The sequence below is a fragment of the Diceros bicornis genome, chromosome 16 (genome assembly GCF_020826845.1).
Source record: "Diceros bicornis minor isolate mBicDic1 chromosome 16, mDicBic1.mat.cur, whole genome shotgun sequence".
Classification (NCBI taxonomy): domain Eukaryota; kingdom Metazoa; phylum Chordata; class Mammalia; order Perissodactyla; family Rhinocerotidae; genus Diceros; species Diceros bicornis.
In genome coordinates, this window is record NC_080755.1 from 21,543,492 (window position 1) to 21,561,086 (window position 17,595).

General features: G+C 37.4%; 1 protein-coding gene across 1 annotated transcript in view; it reads left to right on the top strand.

Annotated features, from left to right (window-relative positions):
• The window catches only part of TAF4B (TATA-box binding protein associated factor 4b), a 128,016-nt gene extending 110,994 nt beyond the window's left edge, over positions 1 to 17,022 (top strand). The window contains exon 15 of the mRNA XM_058556921.1: positions 16,698 to 17,022. Within this exon, the coding sequence (XP_058412904.1) occupies positions 16,698 to 16,865 (168 nt within the window). The 3' untranslated portion in view covers positions 16,866 to 17,022. The remainder of the gene's footprint in view (positions 1 to 16,697) is intronic.
• Positions 17,023 to 17,595: the final 573 nt, after the last annotated feature.

Consider the following 17,595-nt stretch of genomic DNA (forward strand, 5'->3'; position numbering starts at 1 on the left):
GTTCGTTTTTGTATATGGTGTGAGGTAGGGGATCCAAATTCATTCTTTTGCATGTAGATATCCAGTTGTCCTGGCACAATTTTTCTTTTCTTTTCTTTTTTTTTTGGTGAGGAAGATCAGCCCTGAGCCTAACATCTGATACCAATCCTCCTCTTTTTGTTGAGGAAGATTGGCCGTGAGCTAACATCCGTGCCCATGTTCCTCTACTTTATATGGGACGCCACCACAGCATGGCTTGACAAGCAGTGCGTCGGTGTGTGCCCGGGATCCGAACCAGCGAACCCCGGGTTGCTGCAGTGGAGCACGCGCACTTAACTGCTTGCGCCACCTGGTCGGCCCCGCCCTGGCACAATTTTTTGAAAAGACTGTTCTTTCCCCATGGAATGGTCTTAACACTCATCGAAAATAAATTAATCGTAGATGTATGGATTTATTTCTGGGCTCTCAATTCTGTCTGTTGATCTGTATGTCTATGTCTTATGCCAGTGCCACAATGTCTTGATTACTATAGTTTTGCAGTAAGTTTTGAAATCAGAAAGTGTGATTCCTCCAATTTGATTCTTCATTTTCAATTGTTTTGGCTATTCTGGGTCCCCTACATGTTTTCATACGTATTTTAGGATCAGCTCGTCCATGTCGGCAAAAAAAAGCCAGCTGGGATTTTGATAAGGATTTATTGAATCTGTAGATCAATTTGCATAGTATTGCCATCTCAACAATATTAAGTATTCCAATCCATGAACATGTGATGTCTTTCCATCAGTCTTTTTAAAGTTCTTGCAACGTTTTGTAGTTTTCAGTGCACAAGTCTTGCACTTCATTTTGTTAAATTTATTCCTAAGTATTTTATTCTCTTTGATGTTATTATAAATGGCATTGATTTCTTAATTTCATTTTTGGATTGCTCATTGCTAGCAGATAGAAATAGAGCTGATTTTTGTATATTGGTCTTGTATCCTGCAACCTTGCTGAACTCGTTTGTTAGCTCTAATAGTTTTTGTGAATTCCTTAGAATTTTATATATATAAAATAATATAATCTGCAAATAGTGGTACCACATTTTACTTCTTCCTTTTACTTCTGGATTCCTTGTCATTTCATTTTCTTGCCTAATTGCCCTGGCTAGAACCTTCAGTACAAGTTGAATAGAAGTGGTAAAAGAAAACATCCTTTTTTGTTCCTAATTTTAGAGGGAAAGATTTCAGTTTTTCACCATTAAGTATGATGTTAGCTGTGGGTTTTCATGGATGCTCTTTATAAGGTTGAGGAAATTCTGTTCTGTTCCTAGCTTGTGAAGTGTTTTTTATCATGAAAGGATGTCGATTTTGTCTAATGCTTTTTCTACCTCTGTTGAGATGATCTTATGTTTTTTTCCTTTCTTAATAAAGTGTATTACCCTGATTTTCATATGTTGAACCAACTGTGCACTCCTGGGATAAATCCCACTTGGTCATTGGTGTATGGTTCTTTTTATATGGTGCTAGATTCTATTTACTAGTATTTTCTTGAGGATTTTTGCATCTGTATTCATAAAGGATATTGGTCTGTAGTTTTCTTGTGATATCTTTGGTTTTGGTAGCAGGGTAATACTGGTATCATAGAATGGATTAGGAAGTGTTCCCTCTTTTTCTATTTTTTGGAAAAGTTTGTGAAGTATTTGGTGTTAATTCTTCTTTAAATGTTTGGTAGACTTTACTAATGAAGCTGTCTAGTCCTGAGCTTTTCTTTGGGAAGACTTTTTGATTACTAATTCAGTCTCTTGTTACAGGAACATGTGCCATTTAATTCATCTTTTGCTTCTTAGTGCCAGGCATGTATGCGGCCTTATATCCTTTTCCATTCTTGAGTCTTGTCTTCAGTGTCCATTCTTAAATTTGCACATATGAGTAAAGTGCTAGTAGCCTAACAAACCTTTCTTACCATTAAATGATTATTTTATGTTCTGACTGCAACATGAAAGGCAAGTTTGAATATTGAAACCATAAAGCAAATTAGGTAATATCTGCTTAATTTAGCTTAGAATGTGTTCTGCCACAGGGAACACTTTGGGAATATCCTGATTTTTCCTAAGCCCACGATGCTCTCAGAAATGGGCCATTCATAGGGTTCTGATCATAGTAAATCATCTTCTGGATTTATCACTCCACTCAATAGTTTGATTTCTTTCTTTTTTTTTTTAATAGTTTGATTTCTAGTGTTATTTCTTGTGTTATAGTTTGTTGCTGTTGACATTGTTTTCGGTGGTTGTATTTGGTTTCCCTGATTAGAGATTTCAGCAAAATCAGTTGTTCTTCATTAACCCAAGTCAATCTTATATATAGCACAAAAAAGTACTTTTTTCTTTTGAAGACTAAATAAGTAATCATTAGTTAAATGATCAGTTTGGAATTAAAATCGTACAGTAGATTAAGTCTATTTACTGGATAATTTTTCATGCTTACAAATACTTTTGGCCATTAGCTTATAGACTAGTGATTCTCAGCTGGGGGCAGTACCTACTTCTGTGGTGTGTTTGCAAATGTGTGGAGTGTTGTTGTTTTGACACAGTGACTCAAGGGTTGAGGCTATGCTACTGGCATTTGGTGGCTGAGAGCCAGTGATACTAAACATTGTGCACTGTGAGGGGCAGATTCCCCTGATCAAGTTTACTCAGAATTCTAATAACACCTCCACTGAGAAACACTGATACATAAATTTCTCAAGCATTTCAATATACTTATAATTTTGAGTCGAACATATTCTAGGGTCTTACAATATCTTCCAAGTAACTTTTTTATTTACAAACAACTTTCCACATAATGTTGGAATAAACATTTCTTTGTCTGCAATTCTCTGTACCTGTCATAATCTTTGTGGATGTAGAGTTCTAACATCACAGTGCTTCTCAAACTTTTATACCAAAGCACACCAGACAGTAGAGAAGAGTAACCATGTTCCTTTGGGGGAAGTCTTGAGTAAGAGATAATTTTTAATTAAAAATTCAAACAAACTTTGCTTTTGGTTTTTAGATTGAAGTATAATTTATATACAATAAAATGTGCTGGTTTTAATTATAACCACTATCCCAAATTAAAATATAAAACATTTCTGTGGCCCCAGAAAGTTCTGTCATGCCTGCAACCCCCTCCGCAACTACTGATATAATTTCTATTACCATAGTTAGTCTTGCCTGTTTTAGAACTTTGTATAATTGGGAATCGTACGATAATGTACTCTTTTGTTTCTGAATTGTTTCACTCAGTTATTTATGTTTTTGAGATTTATTCACATTGTGCGTATCAGTAATACATTCCTTTTCAGTGCTGAATGGTATTCCATTCTATAGATACTCCGTAATTTGTTTATCCATTGGACACTTGGGTTCTTTCCAATTTGGGGCTAGTATGGATAAAGCTGCTGTGAACATCCTTGTAAAAGTCATTTTGTGGACATATGTTTTCATTTCTCTTAGGTAAATATTTAGGAGTGCAACCGTTGAATCATAGGATAAATGTATGTTTAACTTTATAAGGGACTCTAAACTGTTTTTCTTTTTCTTTTTTTTTTTCTGAGGAAGATTGGCCCTGAGCTAACATCTGTTGCCAATCTTCCTCTTTTTTCTTTTTTCTCCCCAAAGCCCCAGTACATAGTTGTATATCCTAGTTGTAGGTCCTTCTAATTCTTCTCTGTGGGATGCCACCTCAGCATGGCTTGATGAACAGTGAGTAGGTCTGCGCCCAGGATCCGAATTGGTGAACTCGGGGCCACTGAAGCAGAACACGCAAACTTAACTGCTATGCCACCTGGCCGGCCCCTCTAAACTGTTTTTCAAATGGTTGTACCATTATCACACTCCCTTTAGCTGTGTACTTTTATTTTCATAATGCTGTCTTTTGGAAGAAGAGAAGGTTTTAACTTTGACGAAGTCCAGTTTATCATTTATAGATAGTGCTTTCTGTATCCTAGGTTTTGTGTACCCCGTAGTTATGAAGATTTTTTTCCTAGAAGCCTTATAGTTTTAGCTTTTACATTTTAAGTGTTTGATCTATCTTGATTTAATTTTTGTGTTTGGTGTGAGGTAGGGGTTGAGGTTAATTTTTTCATATACAGATACCCTGTTACTCCATCTCATTTATTGAAAAGACTTTGCCCATTGAATTACCTTATCATGACTTGTGTTGAAAATCAGTTAACTGTATATATGGACATATATATTCATACTCTATTTTGTTGATCTGTTTTTCTATATTTATGCCAATGCCACAGTCTGTTGATTTACTGTGATGATTTCGAAATCAGATAGTGGGAGTCCTCCAACTTGGTCCCTTTTCAAGATTGTTTTTGACTATTCTGGGTCCTTTGCATTTTCATATGAATTTTAGAATCATCATTCTTACAAAAATGTGTAGATATTTTTGTTAGTATGGCATTGAATCTATAGATCAATTTGCTGAGAATCGATGCCTTAACAATATTGAGGCAGTATGAGCTTTGTATATCTCTCCATTTACTCGTATCATCTTTAATTTCTCTCTCTACAGTGTTTTAGTTTTCCATTTAGAAGTCTTTCACAATTTCCATTACATTTATACATAGGTATTATTTTTAATGCTATTGAAATGATATTTTTAAAATTATACTTTCCACTTGTTTGTTGCTAGTTCAACAATCTTATATCCTCCAACCTGCTAAATTTACTGAATTGTTCTAGTAGTTTTTTTGTAAATTCCTTAAGATTTGCTAAACAATCGTGTTGTCTACAAATGAAAATAGAGTACTTCTTTCTTTCCAATCTTTATGCTTTTTATATCTTTTTCTTGCCTTAGAGCACTGGCTAACATCCCAGTACTGTGTTGAATAGAAGTGGAGAGAGTGGACCTCCTTGCCTTGTTGCTCCTCTTAGGGGGAGAAAGCATTCAGTATTTCACCCTTAAGTATAATGTTGGCTCTAGGTTTTTCACAGAGGAACTTGTTCTCTTCTTAGTTGACTGAGAGCTTTTATGATGGCAGGTGTTGAATTTTGTCAAGGCTTGTCTGAATTTATTTATCTGGTTATCATATGAGTTTTCTCCTTTATTCTCTTAATTTGGTAATTTATATTGAATTTTAAATTTTAACCAATCTTTTAATCCTGGGATAAATCCCACTTGGTCATAATATAAAATTGATTATACCTGTTTTCTATTCATTTATTTTGTGTAGTATTTTTGCATCTATGTTCCTAAAGATGTTGGTCTGTAATTTTATTTTGCTGTAATGTCCTTGTTTTGATTTGAGCTGTGCCAGTGTTCCCTCTTCCTTTTTTTTTTGAAAGTGTTTGTGTAAGATAGGTCTTATTTCCTCTTTAAATGTTTGGTAGAATTTACCAATGAAGCCAGCTGAGCCTGGAGTTCTCTATGTGGAGAAAACTCAATCCTCTTTCTTTTGTGTTAGTTTTTGAAAGTTGTATTTCTCAAAGAATTTTTGCACTCATCTAGGTTGTTGAAGTCATTCACATAAAATTATTTGTGGTAACTCGTTGTTATCTTTTTTGTGTGCGTGAGGAAGATTAGCCCTGAGCTAACATCCATTGCCAATCCTCCTCTTTTTGCTGTGGAATATCAACCCTGGGCTAACATCCATACCAGCTCCCTCTACTTTATATGGGACGCTGCCACAGCATGGCTTGACAAGCAGTGCATCGGTCCGTGCCTATGATCCAAACTTCCGAACCCCGGGCCTCCGAAGCAGAGTGCACGAACTTAACTGTTACGCCACAGGGCCGGCCCCCTTGTTGTTATCTTTTTATTGTCTGTAGTGATATTAGCCTTTTTTCGTTCCTGATAGTGATAATTTGTGTTTTCTCTCTCTTTTCCTGATCAGTCTAGGTAAGCGTTTATAAGTTTTATTAATGTTTTCCAAAAATTAATTTATGGCTTTAATTTTTTCAAAATTTTTTGTCCTTTTCCTATTTCATTGATTTCTACTCCTATTATTTACTTTCTTCTACTTATATTGAGTTTAATATTTTCTTTTTCCAGCTTCTTAAAGTGAAGCTTAGGTATTCCTTTTTTTTCTAAAATAAGCATTTACAAGTATAAATTTTTGTTAGCTTTTCAGCTTTAGCCTCACTCCCACAAGCTTTGATGTGTTGGATATATTGTGTTTTTATTATAATTAAGTTCAAAAATATTTCCTAATTTCCCTTTTGGTATCTTTTTTGACCCACAGACTATTTAGAAATGTGTTGTTTAATTCCAGATATTTAGTGTTTTCGTTATGGTCAGTGAACATATGATTTCAATCCTTTTAAATTTATTGAGACCTGTCCTAGCACGTGATTTATCTTGAGTATTCGCTCTGTGCTTGAGAAGGGTGTGTGTTCTGCAGTGTTGAGTGTAGTGTCTATAAGTCTTGTATATCTTTACTAATTTTTTTGGCTACTTGTTCCTTCTGTTACTAAGGGAAGTGTGTAAGTTGTTTTCTTTTCTTTTCTTTTATAATTATGGTCATGCATTTGTCTATTTCTACTTGTCAATTTTTGCTTCTTTTATTTGATGATCTGTTATTAGGTGCAAACACATTATGTCTTTCTGATGAATTTTCCCCTTTTGTCATTGTGAAATGATTCTCATTTCTAGTAATATTACTTTTTTTTTTTTTTTTTGGTGAGGAGATCAGCCCTGTGCTAACATCTGCCAATCCTCCTCTTTTTTTGCTGAGGAAGATTGGCCCTGGGCTAACATCCGTGGCCATCTTCCTCCACTTTATATGGGACGCCGCCACAGCATGGCTTGCCAAGTGGTGCATTGGTGTGCACCCGGGATCCGAACCGACGAACCCTGGCGCTGCACAGGAGCATGTGCACTTAACTGCTTGCGCCGCGAGGCCGGCCCCAGCGCAGCGACAGTCGCCTCCCCCTAATATTACTTGTCTTAAAGTCTACTTTGTTTGATATTGTTATCGCCACACTAGCTTTCTTATGCTTAGTATTTGCATGGTTTCTCTTTTCTCTATCCTTTTACTTCCAGATTATCTGTGTCTTTATTTAAAGCTGGTCTCTTATGAATAGCATACAATTGAGTTTTGGATTTGTATCCAGGCTGAAAATTTATTTGGACTGTTTAGTCATTTACATTTAATATAATTATGACTGTGATTGGATTTGAGTCTACCCTATTGCTATTTATTTTCTACTTATCCCCTCTATTCTTTTTGTTTCTCCTTTCCTGTCATCTTTGGAGTTAATCAAGTAGTATTTTAGTATGTTGTTCTGTATCCTCTGTTGGCTTTTTAACTATCCTGCTTTTATTTTTTTTAATGGTTGCTGTATATATCTATTTAAAGGTATAATATGTATCCTTAACTGACTACACTCAACCTTGAATTAATACCATTTTACATATAATGTAAAAAGTTTTTAACTGTATAACTCCATTACACAAATCCCTCCCATCCTTTGTGCTATTTTATTTTATATTATACCTATTTTATTTCTACGTGTGTTTTAACCTCCGTAGTACGTTATTGCTTGGTCTATATCTTTTAAAGAATTTATGAAAATAAAAATAATTCTTTTATATTTACTATTTCTAATACTCTTTCACTTTTCCTGTAAATTCATATTTCTTTCTAGTATCATTTTCCATCACTCTGTATGGAATTCACCAACTCGAGAATTACCAGAATTTTAAATAAAACTGCTATTGCTACATTTAAATATATTGGTAAATCTACCTTTAGTTGTGAGGCACAGCAACCCTTTCTGATATTGTAACTTTTTTTAATGTTTTTTTTATTTTTATCTTTTTTATAATTTCTTTATTGTTTTATAAGAGACTGAGGACTTTGTTTTTCTTTGTGAAGAAGATTAGCTAGCCCTGAGCTAACATCTGTTGCCAATCCTCCTCTTTTTGCTGAGGAAGATTGGCCCTGGGCTAACATCCGTGCCCATCTTCCTCTACTTTATATGGGATGCCCCCACAGCATGGCTTGACAAGCGGTGCATTGGTCCGCACCTGGGATCCGAACCTGCGAACCCCAAGGTGCCGAAGCGGAGGGCACAAACTTAACTGCTGTGCACCAGGCCGACCCCATAACTTTTTTTTAACGTTCACAATCCTGCAAGGATAGAATCAATGCTGGTTCTGAAAGAAAAAAAAGTTAACTGGCAGTCCTTTGAAGAAATCTTCATAAAATAATAGATAAAGCTTATCTCTGGACATGGTTTACTTGAGTTTTTGGAGGACTTTGTAAGTATCTTAATTAAAGGTTAAAGAAAATAATTATAGTATAAAGAGGAAAGTCCTGACATGGGCTTTTCATCTTGCAATCAATATGCTCTTCCGAGTTGACTGTTTATTTGGTTATTTGCTCTTCTTGTGTGTTGCATTATTTGGTGGGCTGAAGCACTTTCTCACTGTTTGGAGAGAGTGGCAGAAAATAGCCTTTTGAGCAAATCCCATCTGGTGGCAGCCTGGTGGGGATGAGCAGGTGAGATAAGTTGTTAAAGGGCTGAGTAATGCTTAGGAACAAGCCATCAAAGGGCTTGACCTTTATATTTTTCTCCCAAATTTCTTTGGCTTAAAGCTAGGAATGACAGCAGGGTCTTGATTTAAAAGGTCCAAAGCCCATAATATGGCTCATTTTCATTGTTTGTTCGTTAATATAAGTGATATTATTGGATGACACTAGGCACATGATCATACTACAGATGTTGGTCGGATACCAGCTAAGTGCTAAACACTATATAAAATATTCGCAGGTACGAAATCCTTCCCTTGTAGCGAGTGAGAAAGTTAAAGAGGTACTTGCATTGCACTGAGTACTTATGATGAAAGAGTAAAGTAGGGAGTACTACTGAAGTACACAGGAGTTGCACCTAGTCTAGACCTGGGTAAGTTTGTGTTTGTAGCATTGGGGAAACATGCTACCTGAGTTGCGTCTTGAAGAACTTGGTCAAGTGATGTGATACAAAGATAGGACAGAGAGATTAGAGAAGGAATTCCAGGAGGAGAGAATTAACTGGAGCGAAGAAGAAAAAAATATTCTGTGGCATGACCAATCATTTGGGGCAGGAAGAAAGGAATGAGAGATGAGACTGGGGAGAGGCTTTGGTATACTCATGGATGACTGTATGTGCCATGCTTGGACACTTGGCCTTGGTCCAGCAGGAGATCTTTAGCCATTGGAGCATTTTAAGCAGGAAAACAGAATTATCAGATTATTTGTTATTTTAGAAAGATCATTCTCACTGCAGTGTGAGCAATGCTAATACTGGAAATAGAGAGGTTTCTTAGAAGGTTGTTGAAGTAATCCAGGCAGAAGATAATGGAAGTTAAAGTGTAGAGAGAAGTAAATGATTTGGAAACTATTAAGGAGGTAGAACTGATAAGAAATGACAGATGGAATGTAGAGGAAGAAAAGGTTGAAGATGACACCCAGTTTTCTATCTTGGGCATTGGAGGTGGATGGTATTACCACTCCTTTAAATAAGAGAAGAGGAGAAAGAGAAGAAATAATGATTTGAAACATTCAAAATTAGGATACTTTCAGTTGGAGACTTCATTAGGAAATTGAACAAGAAGGTCTGGAATTTAAGAAAGTGTTCTTTTGGAGATAAAGATGGAGGATTGTCTTTAGCACAGGACAACCAGTATTACCTTTATAGCTCTCATAATTACACAACTAGATTAGAACTCAAAGCCCACGATTACATGTCACATCAGTCTGTTTAGACATCTGACTTCTGTAAAAGACTGTTGAAACACATATACTTAGAAGTGACAAAATTCTAAGACAGAAGTTAACTTGCAGGGTTGTCAATATTCTCAAATAACTCAGAAGGAGTAAAATGAGGATGGTAAAAGTGAGAGATCTATTGCTTCAAAAGTTCTGCTTGTTGACCAGCAGAGGGCAGTCAATCTTGAAGCTCAGTGTTTTCTGCTCTGTGTTGCCCTTCAGGCTCAGAAGCTCAGGTCTTTCGAATGTAGATTTTCAGTGTTCCTGTCACACAAGGCCAGACATCCAGGGTACTTTTATTTGTCCTTCTAAGACTTTAGAAAATGTTCGATTTTTGTTCTGGAGCAAGGTCTTCATTGCATCCCCTGTTCCCCATGACTAGTCCTTATGTCCTTGAGGTTTAAGACTTGAGTCATCCCTTACAAGCTGCCATGGTAACATGGGGTTAGATTTTGAGAAATTAAAATTCTGAGAAATGTAATGAATCTTTGCCTCTCTCTATTAAAAATGTCCAGTCTTTGTTTCTAGTTAACTATAAAGTTTCAGGGACACATTCGTGGTTTTTTAGTCTTATGATTCAGAGAATAGAATGGAAGAAGTTAACGTTGATAAGTGTGGTTGGTTCTGTAAAGCAGCGAGCTCCTCCACTGTTTGATTGGAGGAGCCTATGAAAAACTTTCTGTCGCAGGATATATCCTTCATCCACCTGCTACATGTCTGAATTGCCAATTTGTTTACTTTTTAGCTTTGAGCTTTCAAAGCTCCACTAAAATTCAACAATTTTACTGGGAGGGACAACGTAACCGTGGCAGGACAAATTATTTCTTTAAGTTAGCTAGAACTTAAGAGAATAGGACATGGGCAGGAATGTTTAATTAGTTTTAACTAGGGGATGGAGGGAAACATCTGGAACTAGGATTACACTGTTTCCTATTTATAAACCTTCAATGCCTCCCGACTAATGAATTAATTTATTATAAGAAGGGCCAACATTTATAGAGTGTGTACTGAGTACCAGGCATTGTTCTCATTTAATCCTCAAGCCAACCGTATGAGATAATTACTCTTACTATCCCTATTTTGCAGATTAGGAGACTGAGGGCACAGAGAAGTTAAGTAATTTGTCTGAGGTTGCTTCTGGAGGAGACAAACAGGTGTTCACCACTGTTCCGTTTTCCTGTATATCTTATGCTACCTAGCACAATTCTTGTCCATTGTAGGTGCCAGTAACCCAGATAACTTTTTTTATTTTATTGAGATCATAATAGTTTATAACATTGTGAAATTTCAGTTGTGCATTATTATTTGTTAATCACCGTATAAATGTGCCTCTTTACCCCTTATGCCAACCCCCCAACCCCCTTCCCCTCTGGTAACCACTAATTAGATTTTTTTGACCATGTGTTAGTTCCAGATAACTTTTGAATTGAATCAGCACATGGACTAGCATGAAACTAAGTTGCCTTGAATGGCGGCTCTTGGAAACAGAGGCCGACATGAAGTCACTGAGAACCTCAGCAGGATTCTTGAAGCCCCTGGGCTCATAAAGATGTTATTTCTGCATCTCAGTATAGCAGTGATATAATTTAAGGAAGCGGGGAAAAAGAAGTAGAGAAGCTTTTGAAGGTTTTACTTCACAGCACTCGCTCTATTAAGTTGAGGGAAAAAAATTTGGATAACTGGTTATTTTTAATTACTTAGTGTCATTCTTAAAGCGGTGTTATTTCTCTGAAATTGGTAGCTGCCGATTTTTTTCTCATTAGAAAATTTTTTTCTTATTAGAGCAGAAGAGTTCCTCAAAAGTTTTGTTATGAAAATAAGAAACTTTGTTTAGTGATATAATCAAACAAATTGATGAAGGCTAACTTAATTGACCTGGCAGTGTTAGAGTATGTTAACATTTAGGTTTGATTACACTTCCGAGGACATCTGTTGTAAGTGAATTATTTCTTGATAAGTGAATTATTTCTTTCATCTTCGTTGAACTTTATCTTCTATTTTACTCTCTTTTCATCCAGGTGAAGAATCCAGATTAGGGAATATCCTCATGCAGAAAGATGACTAGGAAAACCCTGTATTTCAGAAATAAATAGTAAATTGTCACAAGAGTCTTTTTTTTCTTCTTGCAAATTCTGGTCTCTTAACTACATTTGTGTTCTTAGGCATTCACAGTGCAATATGATCAGAAATCAGTCCTGGGCAACTTTGGAGAGAACGGTGGGGTGGAAGAAAATTAAAATCGATGGTGAAAAGGCAGGTTTGAGTTTTTATGGCTTTAAGTTATCCGTGCACGTTCCACCCTCTTTAACTTGCATAATTGAGAGGTAGCTGATTTCTGACCAGGCCATTGTGAAACTGACAAGTCAGACTGTGAACATTCCCAAATCATAAGCATAGGAATTGAAACACTATATGTTTGTATCCAGGTTCAAGAAAGATTGACTTTTTAAGTCGGTCACCATTTGGGGGAAGAGGATGCTATCACCTTCTTAAAGTTGTGAATTATGAAAGACATTTCTGTTGGGTTACTGAATGTCCCTTGGGGTTTGTTTCATTTATAAGATTGCCTCAGGCCTTCTGCTGCATCCTGTTGCAATGACCTCCTTTTCAACCCTGTGCTGGCAGCTGTAATATGGCTCTTTCTCCTGGATCCTTCAGGCTTGTCACATGACAAACATGAACTGTGACCCTTTTGTTCCTTACCCAGATGATTCAGTTTCCTTAAATTTTTTCTATTTAACAGTTTTGCCTTATTTTGTTCCCTCTTTTTCCCTCTTTGTTCCCCTTTTTATTTCCTACCTAGACAAGGGGTTTTTGGTAGTAATTTAATTTCTTTATTGAAGTATAACATTGGTGCAGAAAAAGACACAAATCAAGCTCACTGAATTTTCACAGCACGAACACACCCACCTAGACAGACAGTAGTACTTAGTTCAAGAAAGAGAACATCACGAGAACCCCAGAAAAGCTCTCTTCGCCCCTTCTAGTCACTTCTCCTCCCCCAAAGGAAATCATTATCCTGACTTCTATAGCTTTGAACATTATAGAAATGGAATCAAATGTATGTATTCCTTTGAGTATGGATCCTTTCATTTAACGTTTTTGTGATATTCATACATATTACTCAGTTTGTTATTGCTGTGTAGTATTCCATTTGTGTGAATGTTCCACAATTTATTCTACTCTTTTTTTTTTTTTTTTTTGGTGAGGAAGATTAGCCCTGAGCAAACATCCGTTGCCAATCCTCCTCTTTTTGCCGAGGAAGACTGGCCCTGGGCTAACATCCACACCCGTCTTGCTATACTTTATATGGGACACCGCCACAGCATGGCTTGACAAGTGGTGCGTCAGTCCGCGCCCAGGCTCTGAATCTGTGAACCCTGGGCCACCAAAGCAGAGCCTGCGAACTTAACCACTATGCCACCGGGCCGGCCCCTATCTATTCTACTCTTAACGGGCATTTGGATTGTTTCTAGTTTGGGGCTATTATGAATCTAGTGCTAAACATTCTCATACATGTCTTTTGATGAACATATGACATATTTCTGGGTAGGTACATAGAAGTGGAATTGCCAAGACATAGTGTAACCATCTAGCTATCTAATTTAAACATTCATATAAAACACTAAGTGACTGGGGCCGGCCTGGTGGCGTAGTGGTTAAGTTCACCTACTCTGCTTCAGCGGCCCGAGGTTCACGGGTTTGGATCCCGGGCGCAGACCTACGTACTGCTTGTGCTGTGGCAGGCGTCCCACATATAAAATAGAGGAAGATGGGCATGGATGTTAGCCCAGGGCCAGTCTTCCTCAGCAAAAAGAGGAGGATTGGCAACAGATGTTAGCTCAGGGCTAATCTTCCTCACATATACACACACAAAAAAAACACTAAATGATTTTAGGCAAACTCTCGGTAGAAAACATTTGTAAACATATGTAGATTCAGCTTTAGCATAATATAGCTGATTTTTGGCTAAGAAAAATGCCTCTATTTAAATGTATTATAGTTTTAAACAGATAACTCCTATGTACAACAAAATTGCCCCTCATTGCCCATGACACATTTTATTAACTTTCTTCCTAATGTGTACTTTTTATCTAGTTTTCTGAAGCTGAGTTGTTGAACCTATTCTGCAAAAATCTTACAGAAATATTTTGATGGTAATAATTTACAATAGTTAAGATTACTTCTGAGTTACACCACCTCTGTGTGGTGATGCTGGCACGGAAGATTGATGTGTAGTGCTTGACTGCCACGCTTAGCCGAAGTGACAGGCTGATGCTTATATTTGTGCAAATTGCTGTCGTTACCAAGAACCCTGCAGAAGTGGTGAGCTACTGGCTCTATACTGTAGGTGGGCTCCAGGGTAAGTAGCCAGGCAATTGTGCAGCCAAAAGTAATCCTTTTTTAAAATTTGGACTTTCCAAAATTTATTCCATGGTTACCTTCGAACAAATTTAACCTAATGAGTATAGAAACATGATTGTGATCTCATATCCCCCCAAAACTGAATAGTATCTCTTGAAATTTTATTTTACCATCAGATAAAGTGCCCCCCAGTCATTCTGTGAACATGCATGGAATTAAGTTGACTTGTTTTGACCTCAGTATTTTGGAGACCTTAAGAAGCATTTCCCTCCTCCCCATCAACAAAACAAAACAAAAACAAAAATGTAGAGGAAGTAATTAAAATTGGATGGTTATAAAAGGAAAGTAATGGAACCCAAGGTAATGGAACCCAATGATTTGCTTCCTATGTTAGGTAAATTTCTTTTCTTGTGTAAGTCTTTTGGGGGGAGAAGGGAGAATTGCCAATCCTATCGAGATGTTTTTGAAACAAGGTATGGTAAAAAAGAATGAAAGTATGAAGGATTTCATTTTTACAAAATTACCCCCTGTCTGAGACATCTGTATTTTTCGTTTCTTCTTCCAATCTTTTTTTCTTTTTAAATAGTGGTGTGTAGATATACTGATATTTACAAAACTGTCTTAATACAGGAGCATTGGGTTCCATTCATTTTTGAATGACATTTAGAACTTATATTGGTTGTTCTGTTTTAAACCAGTACATTCAATTCAGAAAATATTGCTGATAATCTACATTGTTCTGTGTACTCTGTTAAGCCATAGAAGATATAGAAATAATAATCCCTGTCCTCAGAAAGCTTATGATCTAGTGGATATGTGGTGGTGGTGGTGGTAGTAGCATACACAAATTACCATAATACGACATAAAGTAATTGCCACAGTAAGAATTCCTTGCACGAGAGGGAGGGCAAGTAGACCTGTTTGACATGGGTCTTCAAAGACGAGTAGATTGGTTTGGAATGCCTTTTGCTGATTTTTGCTTATTGGCTTAGAGTTTAGATGTTTTGTAAGGGAACAATGGCAAGTAAAGCTGAAGGGAGGCTAGGTGATGAGTTTGTGCCTGATTGGGTGGATAATATAGCACAGTGACTAAGAGCACTCACTTTAGATCAATTAGACATTGAGTCTCAGCTCATTTTTGTTGTGTGACCTTAATAGGTTGCTTAACCTATCAAAGCTTGGTTTCCTCATTTGATAAATTGAGACAGCACCCCTATAACTTGCTATATAATGCTGTGTGAAAGAGAAGAGATAATGTGCAGAAGAAAGAAATAATGTGTGGAAGGTGCTTAACACAGCTCTCAAAATATAACAAGTGCTCAAGTAGCTACTCTGGACAATAAGAAGCAATTAAGATTTTTGAACCATGGAGTGGTGAGATCTGAACCATGTAAGGCTTTTACTTTTATTTTTATAATTGACATAAAAAATACTGCATGCATTTAAAGTGTACACTCTGACATAATATACATACACCTATGAAATCATCACCACAATCCAAATAATGACCACATCCATCAATCCCGAAATTTTTGTCTAAGACATTTAAAGAGAGAAGTCTGGCCTGTAATGCGCAACAAAGAGTAGAGTGAGGTAGGGTCTGGAAGTGGAGAAATCAGTTAAGAGGCTATGGCCATGGTGCAGGTGAGAGAGAAAGAATGGATGAGGTCATGAACTAGGTGTGGCGGCAGTTGGCCCTCCCCAAGAGACTAGACTGCTGGGAGACAGAGTTAGGCCTGCATCATTATAGTCATGTGCCGCATAATGACGTTTCAGTCAGCAACGGACCGCATATACGACGGTGGTCCCACAAGATTAGTACCATGTAGCCTCAGTGTGTACTAGGCTATACCATCTAGGTTTATGTAGGTACCCTAAGGGAGGAAGAAATTTCTCTTTACCCTTCTAGGTTCTTCTGACTGGTCTAAGAATTAAATTGACCTGAGACAAATTAACAGGAGACAAACAAAAGTTTAATAACATGTATACCTAGGTGGAACCCAGGAAAACTGAGTAACTCACCAAAATGGCTGAAACCCTCACCTCAAATACCATCCTCAGCTAAAGACAAAAGAAGGTGTTGGGAGTAGGGAGAGTCAGGGACTTCAAGGGGAAGGAAGACAATTCACAGGTAGGAGAAAAGGAGCAAACATTTGGAAAACAACTGTTTGGCCACACAGAAACAGAAGAACACAGAGGGGAGCCCAGCAAACAGGCTTTTCTAGGTTCCTCCCTGTCTACCACCTAGTTCATGTTATGCTAAGGTGATAGCTCCCTTCCTAAGACAGGTTTTTTAATCTGAATTCTTTTAGGCAGTTAAGGAGGAGGTAACAAGAAAAACTTTCAAGTCTTTTGTTTCTTAAAAATAATTAGCCTAAAATAATCCTCATGTTAAAGAGGTGGCAAATTTTGTTCCTCTTCAGTACACTCTATGATGTTCATACAACCACAACATCGCCTATGACGCAATTCTCAGAACAAGTCCTTGTTGTTACACGATGCATGACTGTATATTCTCTCCAGCACCTAACGCAGTGGCCAGAGGTTGGGGGCTCGTACATGCTGAATTGGCAGGTTTTCCCTTTATGAAAGATCGCTTATTTTAAACTTGTTTCCTCCTTTATTCTGTTTAGGGCTTAAGAGACAACCTTCTTGTTTCTGGGACATCCAGCCTGACAGCCACCAAACAGTTGCTTCGTCCAAGAATCACAAGGATCTGCCTTAGAGACTTGATATTCTGCATGGAACAGGAAAGAGAGATGAAGTACTCTCGAGCTCTGTACCTTGCCCTTCTGAAGTGACCACTCCACTCTCCATCCAGATCCTTGCTATTTACTGCCAAAGAAGACATAAAGCGCATTGTTGCACTGTCTTGAAATTTCAGTTTCTGGAAAATAATCACCAATAGGGAAGACCATTGTTTACAGTTATAAACTTTTATTAAATCTTACTTATACATCCCATGGGGTTCTTAATGACTAGAATTCAGCTTTGTCTTCTGAAACTTGGTTGTGAAATACAGTTGACACAGAAGTAGGCATTGCCTACCTGTGCATTTAATTACGGCCAGTTAAGGCCCTATTTGTTACTACCTGCATCATTTGCCAAACTGTGAACAGGTGAGGTGTCTTCCCCTAATACAGCCTGCACTGAGATGCAGGGGAAAGAAAGGAAGGGTCACTACTTACCAAGGAAACTATATTTCATCCAATACTAAACCAGTCCCAAAGTGTTAGGTTTTCTGGGCTGGAATCAGAAGTTGCGTAGCTCATTATGACAGTTGCCTTCTGTAGTTGAAGCTAACAAGCCACAGAGGAGGGCGTGTGGTGACTTTGGTCGGCTGAGTCCCAGTGTTGTCAAATCTGAGACAAACGGGGATAGTTCGTGCTTGAGGTCACTATTCTCTGGTTCATATGACCATATATATGCTGCTTCTGATACCAAGAGAGGGGACTTCCTTGTCAGGGAAACCTTCAAATTGAAGCTGCTGATATACCTCATTGAAAAATGGAAGAGGAAGAAAGTATTGAA